General features: G+C 53.2%; 1 protein-coding gene across 2 annotated transcripts; it reads right to left on the reverse strand.

Annotated features, from left to right (window-relative positions):
• Positions 1 to 5,156: 5,156 nt before the first annotated feature.
• Positions 5,157 to 17,097, reverse strand: MUC20 (mucin 20, cell surface associated). Of its 2 annotated transcripts, none has more exons than XM_077883733.1 (4): positions 16,974 to 17,097; positions 9,496 to 10,845; positions 7,166 to 7,257; positions 5,157 to 5,514 (listed from the first exon to the last, which is right to left on the reverse strand). In XM_077883733.1, the coding sequence occupies exons 2-4, from the start codon at positions 10,784 to 10,786 to the stop codon at positions 5,446 to 5,448; spliced, it is 1,452 nt and encodes a 483-aa protein (XP_077739859.1). In that variant the 5' UTR covers positions 10,787 to 10,845; positions 16,974 to 17,097; the 3' UTR covers positions 5,157 to 5,445. The 2 variants fall into 2 exon arrangements, with proteins under 2 accessions (XP_077739859.1, XP_077739858.1); XM_077883732.1 differs by lacking the exon at positions 16,974 to 17,097 and adding an exon at positions 14,952 to 15,112.
• Between the last annotated feature and the right edge of the window lie 3,236 nt (positions 17,098 to 20,333).

Raw genomic sequence — 20,333 nt, forward strand, 5'->3', positions numbered from 1 at the left:
TGCCCTGGGCGGCTCAGCAGGCTAAGCATCCAGCTCCTGATTTTGGGTCAGGTCATGGGATCAAGCCCCTCATGGGGCTCCCGCTCAGCGGAGAGTCTGCTTCTCTTCCTCTCCTCTCTCTCTTCCCTTACCCCTACTGGCTCACTCTCTCTCTTAAATAAATACATTTTTAAAAGAAAAAGGGAAGAAGAAGAAGAAAAAGTAAGGAGGTGTCTGTGTGGGAAGGAAAGGCCTCTTGGTGAGTGGTGCAGTCAGATCAGCCCACCCGCCGAATCTGTGTGATGTGGATTCTGCTGCTTATGCACCTAGAATGAAGAACTGATGGACCCTTCTTCAGGGTTCCAGGCCCGTGTTAGCCTGGCAGAGGGGGAGAAGCCTCCACCCCATTCCCAGTTGGTGCAGGCAGTTGAAACACCCTCAGTGGGCCCGGGGCACCCTTAAAGGGAGCTGTCTGGAGACATGCTTATCCTTCCCTGTTCTCCAAGGAACCTTCCAGAAAATCCCCATGAGCTTAAGATGAGCAGCTTTTAAAGACCAAGATAGCAAACAATGGATAACTGGCAGCGTAGACCAATGTAAACATTTATTGATGCCAAAAAATGACGCCCACTCATTTGAATTTGGGGTACACCCGTGGGATCAGTTGCCATTCAGTGCTTTCCACTCACTGGTGGCCGCTCCCCCCCCCGCCCCTTACAGAGGTTGAACAAAGGACTGGCTGTGGCGGGAGCTTCAGCTGAAGTCTCTTGTCACAATAGTCCCACCTCACGTTGTCTTCGTCACGGCCTTGTGTTTTTGCCTGTGTGTTTGTGCTGTCACAGGTGACTTTAGCCAGGCTATCTTGTTTAAGTCCACACCCCGCTCCATTTTCATGAAATATGTGCCATTTCACCTCATACACACACACCTTTAAGTCTTAAATAACTGGAGAATTTTCCCCAGGCCTTCGGGTTCTTGCTGCTGTTCTTGCATTAGTTCTGCTAATTCTGGTCATCTCCAGTAATTCTCTCTCTCTCTCTCTCTCTCTCTCACACACACACACACACACACACATAATTATACACTTTAGTTCCCAAATGCTTCTAATTGGCATAGCCTATATTTTACAAAATTTTTGGCTTCCAATAACAGTAATCATGTTATTGGAAGCATTGCATGTACATATATGCCCTTATATGCATGTAATTAAAATAAATTATCCACTTTATCAGGTATCCTCGATTCAAATAAATGCAAAGCAGGAAAAGAAAAACTACTTAAGAATAGGATTTATGGGGATCCCTGGGTGGCTCAGTGGTTTGGCGCCTGCTTTTGGCCCAGGGCGCAATCCTGGAGTCCCGGGATCGAGTCCCACGTCAGGCTCCCCGCAGGGAGCCTGCTTCTCCCTCCTCCTGTGTCTCTCTCTCTCTCTCTCTCTCTCTCTCTCTCTCTCTCTCTCGGATAAATAAATAAATCTTGGGGCAGCCCCAGTGGCGCAGCAGTTTAGCGCCACCTGCAGCCCGGGGTTTGATCCTGGGGCTCCGGGTTCGAGTCCCATGTCAGGCTCCCTGCATGGAGCCTGCTTCTCCTTCTGCCTGTGTCTCTGCCTCTCTCTCTCTAGCTGTGTCTCTATGAATAAATAAATAAAATCTTAAAAAAAATAAAAATAAAAAAATAAATAAATCTGAAAAAATGGGATTTATGTCAATCCATTCATGCCTAACTATAGTGTAGCTTAATGATATCGTTAAATTAATATTTTGTTAGATTTCAATATTAAATACGATTTTCTCACCTTTCAGAGCCCAGTGCCCATATTTCATGGTCACCTGCTCACGTGGCCCATCCTCTCAGTTATGCAGCGAACAGCTGAGTATCCTCCAGGTACAGAGCTCTGCGCTAGGTTCTGTGGCTACAGGGAGGAGTACCGCATGGCACCTGTCCTGAAGCACAGATGACTTAACCAACTCATAAGCGAATGAAGCAGGATGTAGTATGTTAAGTGTCATAACAGAAACATAAAGGGACGATGAAACTAGACCCTCCTCAGGGAATTTGAGGAAAGCCACCACAAGGAGGCACCGAATGAACTGGGCCTCTAAGCATGAACAGAAGTTTTCCAGATGGAGGGACCAGAGAGCGGGAGAGCATCCTGGGGGCAAGAGTCATGATGTACAAACTCTCTGGATCAAAGCAGGTATGACAGGGAAGTAGTGAGAAGTTTCCTGTGGAAGTAACATAAGACATAGCAGGCGGGTCTACGAGACACAGAGCTGGGAACCCTGATCACGAGGACCCTGATATACAAGGCTGGGAGTTTTGTTCCTTTGGTAGGAACAGGACTAGCTTTTGGAAAGGGAGCCCTTAAAGACAGTGTGAAAGGTACTTGGGAACACACACACACACACACACACACACACATACACACACACACCCCACTATTATTAATCAAATGACTACACTGAGACATTTTGTTTTGTCTTTTTTCCTTTATTAGCTGTTATAAACAGTTCTGTAATGAATACATTGATTTATTGGTCTTTGCACAGATTCCTAATTATTTCTTTAAGATAAACCCTTTGGAATGAAATTGCTCAGTTAAAGGGATGCACATTTTTAAGTCTTTAGATAGTCAAATGGTCCTCCCAAAAGGCTGTGCCGATTTCATTCACACCAACAGTGTTTAAGACTATCCTTTCCCTCCACACCCTCATCATGGAAATTATAATTTTTATAAGTCCTTACCTATTGGCACATAGTTAGAATACCTCACTGTATCAATTTACTTTGGGGCTTACAGATGTTTTTCTTTCTCTTCCACTTCTCTTTCTGCCTTTTTTTTTTTTTCCTACTGGTTTCTTTTTCATGGAAAACATTTATATTCCTGCTTTTGTGTTTTGTTTTGTTTTGTTTTGTTTTTTTGCCTTGCACATCTTTTATTTCTCAAATCTGTGGTGTGGGGTTCATCTGAACACAGCTCTTACCCAAAAAGGAAGATATATTCCTGCTTTTGGAAAACATTTATAGTCCTACTTTCCTCTGGCATATTTCCCTTTTTATTGCTTTGTAAGAACTCTTTGTATATTAAGGAGATTCTGGTTTTGCCATATATGGTGTAAATAAGTTCTTTTGGTTTGTTTTTTCTGTATATGTCCACCCTCCCCTACAAAGTTTAGCCCCTGTGGGGAAGAGACATCAGCGAATAACCCCCCATGGCACACACCATGCCTCTCTTCTGTTGCAGGGCCTGGCAAAAATGCTGGGAAGGATGATTGAATTATTTTTGTCCAACCTACTTTATAAACCTCACCCTGCCTCACCCTGCAAGGGGGAGGGGATCAGCTGAATACACGTACTGCCCTTATGCACAGCAATAGTCGAAGTTGTCTGGTTTCCTCCACTCATTTAACTAATATTTACCGAGCACCTTTCATGCGGCAGGCACTGTGCGGGACGCTAGGGAGCCGGAGTGAGCGAACGCTCACATTCCAGTTGAGGGAGACGGATAATAAGACAAATACATAAAATATGTATTATGTTAGGTTGGAATCAGCATTAAGAAGAAAATCAAAGCAGAGGAGGTGGTCGGGTGGCCCCACCGAGAGGGGGAAGGAGGTGGAGCTGTTGGTCAGGTCGGTATCTGCAGGAGAAGGCCTCTGAGCAAACTGAGCAGTGCATGCGAGGCCTGATGGGTTCCCGGGCGCCAAGGGGTCAGCGTCGCTGCAGTGAAGTGAGCAAGTTCAGGGGGCTGGGGGGGGGGTGCACGGGGGCACAGGGCTGGGGTGTGTGCAGGGGGCACAGGGCTGGGGGGTGCGCAGGGGGCAGGGCTGGGGGCACACAGGGGGCACAGGGCTGGGGGTGCGCAGGGGGCAGAGGGCTTGGGAGGTGCAGGGGGCAGAGGGCTGGGAGGGTGTGCAGGGGGCACAGGGCTGGGGAGGTGCAGGGGGCAGAGGGCTGGGAGGGTGTGCAGGGGGCACAGGGCTTCCGCCGCCGAGCGGAGCCTGGGACGACACCGGGCGTGGGGGCAAAGGTGGAAAGAGAGAGCCGCGAGGGTATCAGGAATCCAGGAGAGGGACGGTGGCAGCTGGGCCTGGAGGGGGGGCAGTGGAGAGGCTGAGAAAGGCCGGACTCTGGAGAATTTGACAACAGGAGAGCCAGTGGAATCCTCTGGCGAGCTGGGTGTAAAGAGTGAGGGAACTAGGGGGATGAAGACTGGTTTTGAGAACTTTGGCTTGAGCAACTGAAGGACGTGGCTGCCAGGAGGGAGCGGACACAGGCAGAGCCGGCTTGGGATCCAGATTAAGACTCTGGCTTTGGACGTACCGAATGTAGGAGTCTCCGACCGGGCAGGAAGGTTGAATGTCTACACGGACGGTAGCTGTGTATAGGAAGTGGGGCTTACAGATGTTTTTCTTTCTCTCCCACTTCTCTTTCTGCCTTTTTTTTTCTCGGTCCTTTTGATTTTTTCAAAATCGTGAACTCACAAGCAAGGTTTCTTACAACAGAAAAAAGATTAGCCACATTTAATTTTTTCTTTTTAGGGGTGGGGTAGGGGCAGAGGGAGAAAGAGAGAGAGAGCGAGAGAGAGCGAATCTTAAGCAGGCTCCACGCCCAGCACAGAGCCTGAAGTGGGGCTCGATCTCACAACACTGAAATCATCACTGAGCTGAAATCAAGAGTCAGACACTAACCGACTGAGCCACCCAGGAGCCCCATAACCACATTTAATTTTAAAATATAATAATAATAATAATAATAATAATAATAATAACTCGACTTACGAGCTAGAGGAGAGGAATAATTGAGTACTGCAGACTTTCTTGTGATCTGCTTATGTCCAGAACTTGAAATTCAAGTCAATCCAACAGGCATTCTCTGTGATCCTACCACAGGCCAGGCGCTCTGCTAGGTTCAAGGGATACTGAGAAAATATCGTCCCTGCTCTGAAGGAGCTCAAAGTTCAACAGACTCCAGGGCCAGCCTCCGTAAGTGCCGTAATCAAGGTCCAAACCAAGAACCAGGGGAGAATGAGGAGGGCGGTTGTAGGGAGGATGCACAAAATCCCTGTATCATAAAAACGTAAAAAAACCTTAACCAAACAACCTATATGGCTCAAACAGATAACCTCTGGGCCACACCGTGCAGAATTCTAATGTCCGAGAGAAGCACAACGAGGGTGACAGGTGATCAGATCACTCTTTACTGCAACATGACACATGTGCCAGAGGGAGTCCAAGGGCATCTTTGGAACAAGGGAAGCCCCCCCACCCGACACACACACCTGGCATATGTGGGCCAGGGTCCCGCTGCAGTGTCTGGGGCAAGGCCTTAGGCAGCTGACCTTCGGGGAAGCTTCCAGGTACATGCAGCCTGTAGCGTAGCTCCAGTCGGGAAGGGGGGGTCCCAGGCCGCCGGCAGCGCTGCCCCTTTGGGCCCACAGCCACTCCTGGCTGCAGCTGATGTGCCTCAGCCCCTCGTGACATGCAGCAGAGAGACCCGGGCGGGAGGCAGGTGGGCATGCAGTTCACGGCAGAGCTGGAGGGCAAAAGGAGCAGAAGGTACTTCCAGCCCGAATGTGGCCCGTGAGCTCCCCACAGGCCGAGGACAGGACGAGACAGTGGGAGCAAACGCACAGGGAGGCCAGCAGCAGTCTCCGCGCCCCAGCCTGGGCCCGGACTGTGCTTCGCGCACATTATGTCATCCAACCTCACTGTAACCTTAGGAAGCAGGTGCTGTACCTTCGTTTTATAGAGGAAGAAAATAACATGGAACAACCTACCCAAGTTCACAGAGTCAGGAAGTGGAATTCACCCCCAGATCCATATGGCTCCAGAGCCCCGAGCCCTGGGTCTGTGTCCTACTCCCAACGAGAACTCACACCCAGCACCCGCATGGTGCTTGCACTTCAGCTTCTGACCTGCTTCCTCCTCCCTGGCCCCTTTCTGACTCCTGAAATGGTTTCCAGTTTAGGGGGCTCGCATCTGGCACCATTCTGGCTTCCTTTTTTTTTTTAAGATGTATTTATTTATTTTAGAGAGAAGGAGATGGAGAGGCAGAGGGAGAGGGAGAGAAGCTCACACCGACCGTGTGCTGAGCACAGAGACCAACACGGGGTGTGATCTCACAACGCTGAGATTATGACCTAAGCTGGAACCAAGAGTCGGACACTTAAGTGACTGAGACCCCCGGGTGCCCCTCTGGCCTCCCTCCTTGGCGAGGGTTCACACTTCCCATTTTGATTATCGTGCGCGGTAGGCATTGGTCATGTCTCTGCTGTCCACTTTCAAAGCCGCCATGCGGCGTTCAGGGCGCTTCTTACTATGGGAGTCCCGACGGGCCCCTTTCCACTAAGAGAACTTCAAGGGCCCGGTTATTCCCCCTTCTCATCCCCTGGCAGCAAGATGTGGCCACAGAGTTAGGCTGAGCTGCGCTAGTCTGACCCCCCACTGACTCACACCATTCCCAAAAGCTCTGCCCCTGGATTTCGGACCCTGGGACCTTTGTCCTGTGATCTGGGTCTTAGGGGAATTTTCCCAACTTATACAAATATGTCCCAATCTTGGTCCTCATCTAGAACATGCATCCATGGGTATTTTCTGCCTGGCATCCCCAGCGCCTCTGAGGCCTGTCCTTCTCATTCCACGTGGTTCATTTTGAGCTGTCAGTCATGGTGGCCCTTGCAGACCAGTAAGATCAGTCTTTCCCTAGTATAATATGCAGATCTTGGGAGAGGGAGGTGCCTATGACTCGGGCTGTCACAGCCAACTTTCCTTACATATGGAGAGAGATTCTGAACAACGAAGAGCTAAGAGAGGTAAAGAAAGAGAAAACCCGGATGAGCGCATCTGAGCTGCTGGATCCAGCCAGAACTGAAGCTTGAACAGTCACTTCTAGGTGTCTCAGCCACTACCTTCCCTTTTCTGTATAAGCTACGATGAGTTGGGTGTCTGCTCCTTATAACCAAAGTCCTGCCTATCTGCCCGTTAATATCATTGATCTTCTCCCAAGGGATAGAAGGCCCGAACTTCCTATGGCCTGAGGAAATTGGGGGCGAGGGAAAGAATCTTTTTACGTAGCACAGAAGGGGAATTCCCAACTCAGGAAAAATAGGCAGAAGCCAAGCCAAGCAGAGATTTAGTTCCTAATACTCGCTTCCTCTTTCCTGGCCCCGAGAGTGCTCCCTTACCTGCTGCACCAGCCTCTCTGCCACTCTGGGGTCAGTGAGGTCTTCTGGGGAGGCCACACTCAGCCGCAGGAGGAAAAAGCCTCCATCCCCATCTGCGGGTTTAGGAAAGCAGGAGATGAGAACGTGGGTCAGTCCGTTCAGGAATCGTGACGCGACCTTGCTGCCCGGCCTTGGTCCCCACCTCTGACCTATGTGCCCGCTCTCAGGTGTAAACGTGTCGGTGCTAACATGGGATCTTACATTACTCACGGCAGAGAGAAAGGAGGACTCCCTCTCCTCAATAACGGGGGTCCTTGTAGTGCTCTCCCAACAAGAGTGAGGGTAAGGATGGCTAAAGGTCCCGTCCATATCTGGATACGTAATGTGAGGAGAAGTGTGAGGAAGGAGAAACGGAGATCTAGAATGTTCTCAAGGCCTGGAGGTCCCGGGTGTGCTGTCGGGGAAGGGCCCAGATAGGGAGAGGCCGGCTCCCGGGGAGGGGGCGGGGGGGCGGAATGCCTCAGCCAGTGCGTCCAGCCCGAAGTTGGCGGAGGTCTCAATCCAGCCCCCAGAGGCAAGCTCTGCCTTCCATGGAGGCCCAGCCTCCTTGCCTCCACCTGCCACCTGCAGGCATTTCTGCCTAGCGGAATGCTCTGGGAACTGATCCTGGAATTGTGCTTCAATATTCATAGAGATGCCAGAACGGATATTGTATCCGTGTCAGCGTGAATCTCTCTGGGGTCCCCGGGGGCTCAGCGGCTGACGGCTGCCTGCGGCCCAGGGCGTGACCCCGGGGTCTCGGGATCGAGTCCCGCGTCGGGCTCCCTGCATGGGGCCTGCTTCTCCCTCTGCCTGGGTCTCTGCCTCTCTCTGTGTCTCTCATTAATAAATAAAATCTTAAAAAAAAAATAAGAAGAAGGCAGCTGAGCAGTTGGGGAACAGCAGTGGAAGAAAGGCATTTTATGCTGATTCCTTTTGTACCTATTGAATTTTAAATCATGTCAATGTATCATCTAACCAACAAATAATAAAGAAAAGTGTTTTAAAGGAAAAATATAGGGATCCCTGGGTGGCGCAGTGGTTTAGCGCCTGCCTTTGGCCCAGGGCGCGATCCTGGAGACCCGGGATCGAACCCCACGTCAGGCTCCCGGTGCATGGAGCCTGCTTCTTCCTCTGCCTGTGCTCTGCCTGTCTCTCTCACTGTGTGCCTATCATAAATAAATAAAAAAATTAAAAAAAATAATAATAAAGGAAAAATATATTAATAAGTTGAGCTTTTAACAATAAAAGCACGATAGGAGACTACGAGTTGGAATCAAACTTGCTTCCATTTGGAGTCCCACTGCTATATTTTTAGCATCTTTAAATCTGTTTCCTCACCTGTCAGTGGGGTAACAATGCCCACCTCAGTGGCACCCGGGTGGCTCAGACGCTTAAGCCTCTGCCTTCGGCTCAGGCCATGAGCTCTAGGTTCTGGGATCGAGCCCCACGTCGGGCTCCCAGGTCAGCGGAGAGTCTGCTTCTCCCTGTCTCTCTGCCTCTCGCCCTGCTTGTGCCCTCCCTCTCCCTCTCTCTCAAATGAACAATTAAAAAATTATTTAAAAATATTATCCGCCTCCTTAGGTGGTTTTGAAGGTTTAATTAGAAGGGGTAACCCCTGCGAAGCTCGCATGTTACTGCCTGACGTCAGCGAGCACGCGCAGCCGGTCCTGAGGGTTTCTCTCTCACTTCTCCCTGGCACATGAGTGATGTTCGGTAAGGCGGCTGTCATGGATATTTTTATTTCACGTCTCCACAGACCAGGGCCAGCTGAGGATAATACCACAGGGACGAGGCCCAAGGACAGTGTCAGAAGTGGAGGTGGAGGTGGAGGTGGAGGTTCCAGGCTGGCCAGGAGCTGGGCTGACACGCAGCCTCTGACAAGGGGCTTCTTCCCTGAGAAGTACCTGTTGTCTCAGACACGTAGCTTTAAACCCCCAATCCTTCACCCCATTGAATAAATAAAAATAAAAATAAAAATAAAATAAAAATAAAAGTTGGGGCCTCACCACTCGGCACATTGTGGTTACTCAACGGTTGATGTCATAGGTCACTAGGTTGTTAAGGGCAAAAACCAGGATCTCAAACATTTCTCCAGACTTCCAGCCCCACAGTGTTTCCATACACCTCCCTAACTGTCCTTGTTTCTGATTTTGGGAAGCATCACTAGAAGATCATGAAAAGGGGGGCATCAGAGATGGGGCTCAGAATAGGCCCCAGATCCTTCCTCCCTCCCCACCCCCTGAGCACGTAGACATCCTGGCAAGTCCAAACCCTGAATCCCCAAGCTCACACCCGAGGGAGCCACTTACCCGCAGTGGCTTCTGTGGTCCACCTTGTCTGAACCGCGGTGGGCATAGCTGTTGGGGTCTTCCCTCCAGCCACGCTGGCTGTCTTCAAGGTCTTTGCTAAGGCTGTGGTCCTAAATAAGGTGATGTTTGCCTCTTGGCTGCTGTTGGCCCTGGTCAGCTGGACAGAAGGAGCGGGGCTCCTGGTGATGGGGACAGACTCATTGGTTGTGCCATCCGCGGTAGAAGGCTGTGAGGGGGTGGTGCTCTTGCTAGTGGCGATGTGGCTGTAGCTGTGGGCCATAGTTGAGAGCCCAGCAGGTGAAGTCGCTTTCCCCACTGTTAACCCAGCCTCTGTGGAGACTGTCACCGCTCCCAAGACCTTGGTGTGGCTTGTCGTCTCAATAGAGAGGACTGAAGCTTCTTCCAAGGGGTTCATGCTGACTGAGACCAAAGTTGTGCTGGGGGTGGTGGTCGTAGCTGCTGTTGCTTCTCCTTCTGTAGGGCTATTGGCAGTTAGTGGGGTCTCAACTGTGGTATCAGGTGTGGCTGCCTCTGTGGCACTGGCTGCTGACAAGGTCTCCGCGGATGGTGTGGTCTCGGTGACGTGTGATTCTGCTTCAGTGGAATTGAGCAAAGCTGACACCACAGGGGGAGATAGGACCTCTCCCCCTGTGGGGTTGAGATCCATGTCCAAGGTCCCAAGGGTGGTGGCAGTTGTTTCTATTTCTAGAATGCTGCAGTTGGCAACCTCAATGTCAGTGATGCTGTAGGCAAACAAACCCTTAGCCGGAGTGCTCTTGTCAGGTGCGAGGGCCCGTGGGGCGGTGATGGCCAGAACTGAGCTGTCGGAGAAGGCGCTGCTCTTTAAGGCCAGGCCTTCAGCTTCCACAGAAGTGTGAGCCAATGTCAAGACGTCAATTGTGATCCTCTTTGCCTCTTCCGAACTGTCATCAGTACAAAGGGCATCGAAGACAGATTTTGCAAGATCACTGCCTGTAACAGTCTCAACTGTGGTCATCCCAGTTCCCACGGGGTTGCCACTGGTGGCCGATGCCTCCATAGGAGTGGTGATCACCACCGTGAACTTGGAAGGTGTCATTTTGGTGAAGGCCCTGCCTTCCATTGCAGGAAAAGTGGTTTTGGTGTCCCTGGTCTCTGCTTCTGAATTGGTGTTGGCCAGGATTAAGGTCCAATCAAACGTCTGGGGGCTCAGGGTTTGAGTTTCCAAAGGCATGTGGCTTGGCACAGAGGTCTCAAGAAGGTCAGCGGTCTGGAAGGCTCCTTCTGAATTTGTCCTGACCCCTGGAGTCATGGCAGGCTCTTCTACGTGGTTTGCTGTCACCACAGGACCTGGTCTGCTGGTGCTGGGGCCTGTGTTGGGTAAGACCAGCTTTGTAAGCCACGAGTCCCAGTGGGCTGACTTCGCACAAGCTCTTGTGCTTATGCCCTGGGCGCCCTGGGAGGAGGGTGGGGAGGGGAAGTTGCTTCTATTTCATTTTTCATCTACACATACAAGGAAGGAGGAGGTGTATCAGAAGACCGGCCCCATGGGTCAACCATGGAACTAGGATCCCCTGACTGATGTCCTCTGATGACCCTGTTGAGACAAGCAGGCCTCAGAATCGAGTTGATTATTGGTCTGAAGCCATCAGAGGGAAGGCTTGGGGCCAGGACGCAGCCTTGATGGGGGGCAAAGAAGCCAGGAGTCTAAGTGAGCCGAGAACTACAGAGCAGGGACCAGGACTCTCAGAATTTTCGGAAGAAATCCCTGTCACCTGCCCATCGAAACTTCTCTCATCCAGCAGGTGTTTCCCCACGGAAGTAAAAACCCTTCAAATACAGGAAACATCTGTGGTTTTGTACTTAGAGGTAGCTGGGAGGAGTAGGGGAGAGGCAGCTACCCAGACCGAGCAGGTGGGAGCAGGTGAGTCTGGGGGAAGGGCCAAGCTTCCCAGCGCTGCTCGCCCGACCCCAGGGCCGCAGGAACAGGGCCCAGCCACGTGCCACGGGTAACGGAGCCGAGGGACGCAGCCCTGTCCACTCGACAGACCCTTGGAGGTTGTATGAGTGCTGGGCTGGGTGGCACTCGCTGCCCACTCAGGTGCCCCTGTATGTGTATTTCTCATGTACCGTTTGAGACACACTTACAGAAAAAAACTCTGTTACTTAAAATTCAGGGATCCCTGGGTGGCTCAGCGGTTTGGCACCTGCCTTCGGCCCAGGGCGTGATCCTGGAGACCTGGGATCGAGTCCCACACCGGGCTCCACACCGGGAGCCTGCTTCTCCCCCTGCCTAAGTCTCTGCCTCTCTGTCTCTCTCTGTCATGAATAAATAAATAAAATATTTTTAAAAATTCAAATGTAAGTGGATGTCCCAGGTTTTATCCAGGAACCTTCCTCTTGGAAGGAAAAGAATCAAAATATAAACCCTCCTTTTGGGGTTCCAATGGTTTGAGATGGTCGTTACTGAGGTCTACTGGCCCCAAAGTACCCAAGGACCCAACGGAAGTACGAGACCATGTGGTCACCTCTACCTGTCAGGGCCCCAGGTCCTCAGTTTGTCCTCCCATGTCTCTCCCTGAGCAGTGAAAGAGCACTGGACCAGGAAGCGAAAGACTGGGCTCCGGCCCTAGGCCTGTTGCCAACTAGCTCTGGAGTCCAATGACTGGCTCAAATCCTGACTCCGCGTCCTACCGGCCAGGCCCCTCCGGGCCGCCCTCGTGAACCAGGGTTACCTACCAGACCTGCCTTGCCGTGGTGAGGGCCTGAGGGGAAGGGGAACGGGAAAGTCTTATATTCCAAAGCCTGCAAGGGGCCACTAAGCACCCCTCCCCAGCCGTGTCCTCTCAAAGAGGCATTGACAGCACACAACCTTCAGAAGGTCAGGCTGGCCCCACATGCGTATCAGGTGAGTCACGGCCTTCACCCTCCTCAGCTGTTCACGAATCGTGCTTCTACGGGAATATACTTCCTTCTCCCCACTTCAAAGCCCAAGCCATTTCTCTGAGCTTCCTCAATCCCCACCCGGTGGAATCAAAGCCTTTCTGTGTCAGCCCACACAAGCTAAGGCCCCAACAGAGGTATTCTTGGGGTCTGACCACCCACCTCCCCTGAAGTATTTTCTTCTTTATCCGGGAACCCCACAATATCATCCTTCTGTGAAACCTCCTCATGCCTCCCAGCCCCTAACCTCTTCACCCCCCCACCCTGGGGTCTCACAGCCCCCCCACCCAAGTCTCCTACCCAGCAGGGGTCTTCTCAGACACAGCAAAGCCCACGCAGCCCGCACGACTCTAGAATGTGGCAGCTCTCCTGGTCTATTCCTCAAATCACACTGGCAGAGAGGAAGGTGCGTGTTCTTTGGGGCCTGAGTCTGAATCCCTGCTCTCCTGCTTTCCAACCATGTCACCCTGGCCAGGTCTCCTGGCTCCCAGCCTGCACTTTCTCATCTGTAAAATGGAGCTAAGGGCACCTGTTTCACAGGGATGTGAAGAGTAAATCAATCCAAGTGTAAAACGTGCAGCACAAGCCTAGCGGATCATGAGTGCCTACAGGAGACCACGTTGTCTCCTAGGCAAGGACTAGGCAAGGACTGAAATCTTGGCTTTTTAATTTAATTTTATTTTTTTAAGATTTTATTTAATCATTCATGAGAGACATGGAGAGAGAGGCAGAGGGAGAAGCAGGCTCCGTGCAGGGAACCTGATGTGGGACTCGATCCCAGGACCCCGGGGTCACACCCTGGGCCGAAGGCAGATGCTCCACCGCTGAGCCACCCAGGCGCCCCAAATCTTGGCTTTTTTAAAGATAACTTTTTAAATCCTGGTAAGCCTCAGTCCCACCAGCTCTGGGGGCAGGGGGTGGGTAGGAGTAAGACTTGTGTCTCCCTCATGGGGTGATTGAGGGTTAGAAAGAGCGCAGGGGCCTGTGGGAAATCTCTGTACCTTCCTCTTGATTTTGCCATGAAACTAAAAATCCTCTAAAAAAATAGTCTTTTTTTAAAAAGATAATGCAAGGGGATCCCTGGGTGGCGCAGCAGTTTAGCGCCTGCCTTTGGCCCCCGGCGCGATCCTGGAGACCCGGGATCGAGTCCCGCTTCCAGCTCCCGGTGCATGGAGCCTGCTACTCCCTCTCTCTCTCTCTCTACATCTATCATGAATAAGTTTAAAAAAAATAATAATAATAAAATAAAATAAAAGATAATGCAGGAGAGACTATGTTGGGGGGCAGTAGAGAGGTCATACGAGAATCTCTCCACTTTTTGCTCAATTTTACTGTGACCCAAACTGCTCTACAATAGTCTATTTAAAAAAAAACAAAAGACACTGCCTGTGACCAGCCTGGTGGCTGTGACCATCCAGGTGGGTTCTCCCCAGGCGCCCCCCTCCCCCCACCAGCGGCGACCAGTGTGACAGTCACACAGCCCCGGGCTCAGGGGCAGCCTGGGCCGGGAAGTCAACTCGGGGTGAGCATCCTGGGGGCCCCTTCTTTGGCCTCAGCAGCTGTGTCCGCAGCGCCTCCACCCGTGCGGGGCCTCGGCCTGGGCCCCCCCCGCCCTCTCCCCCCGAGAGCCCCCCCACCCTCCCAGGGTCCCCCGCGGGGAGGGTCCCCGCCGCCCACCTGCAGCCCCCCCACCCCCCAGGGTCCCCCGCGGGCAGGGTCCCCGCCGCCCACCTGCAGCCCCCCCACCCCCCAGGGTCCCCCGCGGGCAGGGTCCCCGCCGCCCACCTGCAGCCCCCCCACCCCCCAGGGTCCCCCGCGGGCAGGGTCCCCGCCGCCCACCTGCAGCCCCCCCACCCCCAGGGTCCCCCGTGGGGAAGGTCCCCGCCGCCCACCTGCAGCCCCCCCACCCCCCAGGGTCCCCCGCGGGGAGGGTCCCCGCCGCCCACCTGCAGCCCCCCCACCCCCCAGGGTCCCCCGCGGGCAGGGTCCCCGCCGCCTACCTGCAGCCCCCCCACCCCCAGGGTCCCCCGTGGGGAGGGTCCCCGCCGCCCACCTGTAGCCCCCCCACCCCCCAGGGTCCCCCGTGGGGAGGGTCCCCGCCGCCCACCTGCAGCCCCCCCACCCCCCAGGGTCCCCCGCGGGCAGGGTCCCCGCCGCCCACCTGCAGCCCCCCCACCCCCCAGGGTCCCCCGTGGGGAAGGTCCCCGCCGCCCACCTGCAGCCCCCCCACCCCCCAGGGTCCCCCGTGGGGAGGGTCCCCGCCGCCCACCTGCAGCCCCCCCACCCCCAGGGTCCCCCGTGGGGAGGGTCCCCGCCGCCCACCTGCAGCCCCCCCACCCCCAGGGTCCCCCGTGGGGAGGGTCCCCGCCGCCCACCTGCAGCCCCCCCACCCCCAGGGTCCCCCGTGGGGAGGGTCCCCGCCGCCCACCTGCAGCCCCCCCACCCCCAGGGTCCCCCGCGGGCAGGGTCCCCGCCGCCCACCTGCAGCCCCCCCACCCCCAGGGTCCCCCGTGGGGAGGGTCCCCGCCGCCCACCTGCAGCGCCCCCGGGGGCCCCCGGCGGCCCGCGCGGGAGCAGCAGGTGCAGCAGGTGCAGCGCCAGGCCGCAGGGGAAGCGCATCCTCGGAGCCGGCGCCGCCCGCGCTGCCCGGTTTCCTGCTTCCTGCGCGGCTCGGCTCCGGCCGGGCTTCCAGACGCTTCCAGATGCGCCGGTGAGCCGGGCCGCGGGGACACGGGCCACAGGTGGGCACGCCCAGGCCGCGCCCCCTCCCTCCCCCCGCCCCGCCCTCCCGAGACGCAGGGACCCGCCTCCCTGGACCTCGCACCTGAGAGGTTCAGCCCCTCGCCCCCCGCAGCCAGGGGGAGCACGGAAGCTGGGGGGTCCCATTCTCCCCCCTCCACCCCCCCGGGCCCCCCCCAGTGCAGGGACTCGGGCTTTTGGAGCAGGCCCGGGCCTTTCTGACCTTAGCCTTTCTTCGCTCTGGGTCCTAGGCGGTTAAAGAGCCTTCCTGGGCTCAACTTCCCCATCCGTAAAATGGGTGTAACCCCGACCGGCTGGGCCGCCTGGGGGGTCACGCGGGGAGCCAAGCTGCCGCACAGCCTACACGTGTTGTCACGGAGTACGGACGCCTCGAGGCTCCCTAAGTGACAGCCTCCGGGTCACGACCTCGGGGTCTCGGGGTCCTGAGGCTGAGCCCCCGCTGGGCTCCACTCTGCAGAGTCTGCGGAAGGCTGGCTCCCCCCTGCCCTGCCTCCCCCGCAAAGGAATAGATAACAGCTGAAAACAAACAAATAAGTGAGAGCCCAGCCATCTACCCTGATCCTCAAGCGACAGAAGGGACAGACCCCCAAGGTCCGCAGCAGACAGTGCGGGCAGGACTCTGATCTCTAGCATCTTTCCAGTGATTCCTGTGATCCTGCGTCCTTGTCAGTGTCACAACCACAACCAGGGGAGGAGGGAAGGGGGGTGTGAGGCCACAGCCCCAGAGCCTGGGAGAGGGGAGTGCGAGGCTGAGATTTAGGGAAGCTTATGGGATTTGGCCACAAGAAGGGGGTTGAGGCTGCAGGATCTACTTCCAAAGGCCCTAGAAAAGAATTTTACCCCCTCCAGGGGCCAAGGACTGTGCTGTTATGGCCACAGGCAGTGGCAGACAAGGTACCCTGTGGGGATTTCAGGGCCACAGCTTTGTGATGAAAACCACCGTAGAGTGGCCGCTGGAAGGAACTGCAAAATGCAATCAGAAAACCTAAGTTCTGTTTCCAGTTCCTTCCTTAACTGGGGCCCAGGAACTGCGTGACTTTGGAAAAGGTATCTGCCTCCCCCTGGGCTTCCGTCAACAAGGTCCTCTGGCCACACAGGTTCTGCATTGGGTGTGAGACTGTCTTCTAGAACCTCCCCCTGTGCTGGGATGAAGACCTCTACTGCCTGGAAGAAGGAGGGGGTCGTCCCAGACGTGGGGGGAAGCCTCTGCGAGAACAGGCTGAGAGGCTGCCCTAGGGACACTGTCCACCGCACAGAGTCGGGGATCTGGGAGGCCAGTTCCAAAACACAGCTGATCTTAGGGCCTCCTGCCGGGCTGAGCCTTCCACCGCCCCATTCCGCCCCGATCCTTCACTGCATCAGACACGAGGGGGGATTTCCCCTGGGGAGGTCCCAGGCCACAGCCCTGACCTGGATTCTGCTGGGCGCAGGCCACCGCGTGAGATCCAGGGTGGGGCCCCCCAGAGAAGACGGAAGGGACTCCGGCAGAAACCAACAGAACCTTAAGTCAATAGAGAGAACAAACAGGTGGTGGCCAGAGGAATGTAGATGAGGGCCTGGGTAAAGGGAAGGGGGTAAGAGCACAGACTTCCAGTTATAAAATAAATCAGTCACGAGAATGAAACAAAGGAAAAAAAGGAAAGAAAAGAAGCCGAGACAGCCTGCAGCTCCTTTGGGCCACTTCCCTCCCACTGGCTGCCTCTGCCGCCCGGGAGGGGACTTCCTCATTCCACAGCCCTGTAATCCAGATTCAGGTATTCCAGGTGCCTTTCTCATGCCCACCACGGACTCCTCACCTTTTCCTTTTTCTTCTCATCAGTTCAGTGATCAACAGCTCAGCTCCAGCCCAGTTGCCTATGATGGGATCTAACTGGGAAGCCACCTGAAGCCACTGGGCTGAGCTTCCCTAGGTTTGCTGAGTTCTGTCCCACCCATCTCCCTCTACATCTGGGGGAATTTCCAAGCCTGAGCACATGACTGTTGGCCCTTAGGTCGTAGTAATCTAATCCAGAAAGTTTCTGGACCTTTTTTTTTTTTTTCCCAGCCAAACTCAGATCTCACCCTAAACGAGCATTGGAGGCTGGTTTCATGAAGCTCACCACCATAGATGGAGCACCTACTATATTCCAGCCACGGTTCCAGGCATTTGGAATATGTCACTGAGTGAAACAGATCCCTGACTTCGAAGAACTAACACCCTAGTGAAGAGAGATGGCAAACAATAAGCATAATAAATAAGTGAATTACATAGTATTCCTCAATACTGTGGGGAAAAGAAGGGAAAAGGACAAGAGAAACCTGGTACTTGGTGGAAGACAGGAGAGAAGGGCAGTTTGCTGTGTCAAAGAGCATGACGAGACCTGACAGTGGGGATTTGTGAGGAAGTTAGCCCGGTGGGTACTGGGGGAAGAGCGTTCCAAGCAGCGGGAACTGCTAGAGAAAGGTCCAGAGGCCTAAGGCAGGAGCATGTTCAAGGAGCACCAAAGGGCCTGTGTGACTAGAGCCACACTACGGGGCAGAGTTGGGGGACACACTCGTGGGGGGTAGATGATAAAGAGCCTTGCCAGCCTTGGGGCTGGTGCTCTGAGCGAGGTGGGAACCACCTCTGGGGAGTTCTTAGCGGAGAAGCGACGGGATCTAACTTTAGGAGGATCCCTCTGGCAGCTGTGCTAAAAATGGGAGGCTTTTCCTGAGGTCCAGACAGAAGATGAGGGTGGTGGGCACCTGGGTGGCTCAGTCCTTCAAGCACCTGCCTTGGCTCAGGTCCTGATCCCAGGGTCCTGGAATTGAGTCCCACACCAGGCTCCCTGTTTAGCGAGGAGTCTGCTTTTCCCTCTCCTTCTGCCCCACCCCCTATTTGTGCGCTCTCTATCTCTCTCTCAAATAAATTTTTAAAAATCCTTAAAAACAATAATAATAACGACAATGAGCTGAGGGTGGCTCTGACTGTGGGGGTAGCAGAGGAGATGGTGGGAGCTGGTCAGATTCTGGATATATTTTGAAAATAAGGTCCACATGATTTCCCGCCAGATTGCTGTGGGATGTCAAAGAAGAAGAAGTCAAGAATAAGTATGAACTTCTCAGGGTGCCTGGATGGCTCAGTTGGTTAAGTGTCTGATTCTTGATCTCAGTTCAGGTCTTGATCTCAGGGTTGTGAGTTCAAGCCCTATGATGGGTGTGGAACCTACTTTTAAAAAAAAGAAAACCAAAGTATAAACTTTTCAGTTTGAATAACTGGAAGGATGGAGTTGTCTTCAATGCCTTTTGGGTCTGGCTCTTTCATCAGAGTATTTAGAACCCCTCCCCCCACAATGAAACCAGTGCCTATTGTAGGCATGAATCTGACTTAGGACAAGGATCTTCAAGTAAAGCCCAAAGCAGCAGCCGCCTGCCAAGAGTCTGATAAAAGAGTCAACTCGGTCAAATGTCCTTGAAATTCAAGGTTGTAAATCTGCTAGACCACTGAGACGCAGCCTAGCACCGTAGGCCTCAGCTAAGCTGTTCTGGGCTTGTTGGAAGGAAAACCTTTTTTTCTCCTCTAACTTGGGTCAAATGATTGAGGGCGGGCAAATTAACTGAAAACAGAGAGATGAACAGGAGAAAAGACCTAGTTTATTTTTTATTTTATTTTATTTTATTTTATTTTATTTTATTTTATTTTATTTTATTTTATTTTATTTTATTTTATTTTATTTTATTTTATTTTATTTAAGACCTAGTTTATTGACATAGGCCCGGGGAGGTGCTCGGTGTTGAGGAACTCACTGAATAACTGGAGATCAAGGTTTATATACCAAACGTAATAAAGGAATGGAAGTTGAGGGGGTGGGGGATTTAGGGCTTTGCTGGGAAAGTATAGAAGGTTCTATTAGGCGGTCTGTCTCCATGGCAGCTGAATGGGCTGGAAAATCACTCAGAGGGAGATTAATGGTAGCTATATTTTTGGAAAGTTCTGCTTTAGTCAGTTAAGAGAGAAGTTCAGATAACATTTCTTTCTACATCTTCTGTAGCTCAGATGTTTCTACTTTAAAATATCTTTATACCAACTCTGAGGTCCGAACATGGCCCTACAAGTTCAAAATGTTCAGTATGCGCAGATGGTTTAAATGAGATGGTTTAGAATTGGTACCAGTATTGGAATGTCTCAGAAACTTTCCACGTTGAAGCAAGTATTTGTCGTTTCTAATGGCTGAGTGATATTCCATTGTACTTACAGGCCACAGCTTCTTTATCCATCATCTCTCAATGGACACGAGGCTTCTTCCACAGTTTGGCTATTGTGGACACTGTTGCTATGAACATCGGGGTGCAGGTGTCCCGGCGTTTCACTGCATCTGTATCTTTGGGGTAAATCCCCAGCAGTGCAATTGCTGAGTGGGAAATATCAGTGAGGAGGGAGACAGCACATGAGAGACTCCTAACTCTGGGAAACGAACAAGGGGTGGTGGAAGGAGAGGTGGGCGGGGGGACCGGGTGACTGGGTGACGGGCACTGAGGGGTCACTTGGTGGGATGAGCACTGGGTGTTATTCTATATGTTGGCAAATTGAACACCAATAAAAAAAAAAATACAAAAAAAAAAAAAAGGAATGTCTCAGAAACCATGCCTTCAGTTTGGAGAAAGCTAACTATGGGCACCGTAGCTGGAATAAAGGGATAATACAGAAATGACAAGAAGAGATGAGTTTTTGGACATTGGGAAGGAAAATAAGCACTGGGGGAAGAGAGGGAAAAGAGCCCACAAATCAGCCTCTCTGGGTTATGAGGCCCAACTGGAGACGCCACATCCCGTAGAACCTCACTTGAAAAGTGCTTTCTAGCAAGGACGGGAGCTGCCAGGCTCTTGATGTATGAGATACGTTCTTCCAAACGGGGCCCAGAGCTGTCTCTTCCCTCAGGCTCCTCAGTCCCAGGCCAGGAGAAGAAATCTGGGGTTGGAAGAGCGGGAGTGATAAAGCCTGTGTTCTCAAAGCCAGCAGGTGGAATTATCTTTTGTGCACCAGTCACCTCCTTCTGGCCTTGCTTCCTTCTCCAGGAACTGCTCCAGTGTCCAGCTTTCCAGGAGTGACGGGGCAGTGCCTTGCCATGTTCCATTTGTTCTCTCCCAGGTTTTCCCTAAGACCAAGCCTCGGGATGCTTCTGGGAGCTGCTCTGCTC

Source organism: Canis aureus, chromosome 35, assembly GCF_053574225.1.
Source record: "Canis aureus isolate CA01 chromosome 35, VMU_Caureus_v.1.0, whole genome shotgun sequence".
NCBI classification, from domain to species: Eukaryota; Metazoa; Chordata; class Mammalia; order Carnivora; family Canidae; genus Canis; species Canis aureus.

Excerpts from the sequence above, each read along its gene's own strand:
- MUC20 (XM_077883732.1), bottom strand. The coding sequence starts at position 15,036 with ATGCGCTTCCCCTGCGGCCTGGCGCTGCACCTGCTGCACCTGCTGCTC. Across the intron at positions 10,846-14,951 it reads GGCCCCCGGGGGCGCTGCAG|GCCCCAGCACCAGCAGACCA; the intron begins GTGGGCGGCGGG and ends TACCCAACACAG. Across the intron at positions 7,258-9,495 it reads GACCACAGAAGCCACTGCGG|ATGGGGATGGAGGCTTTTTC; the intron begins GTAAGTGGCTCC and ends CTAAACCCGCAG.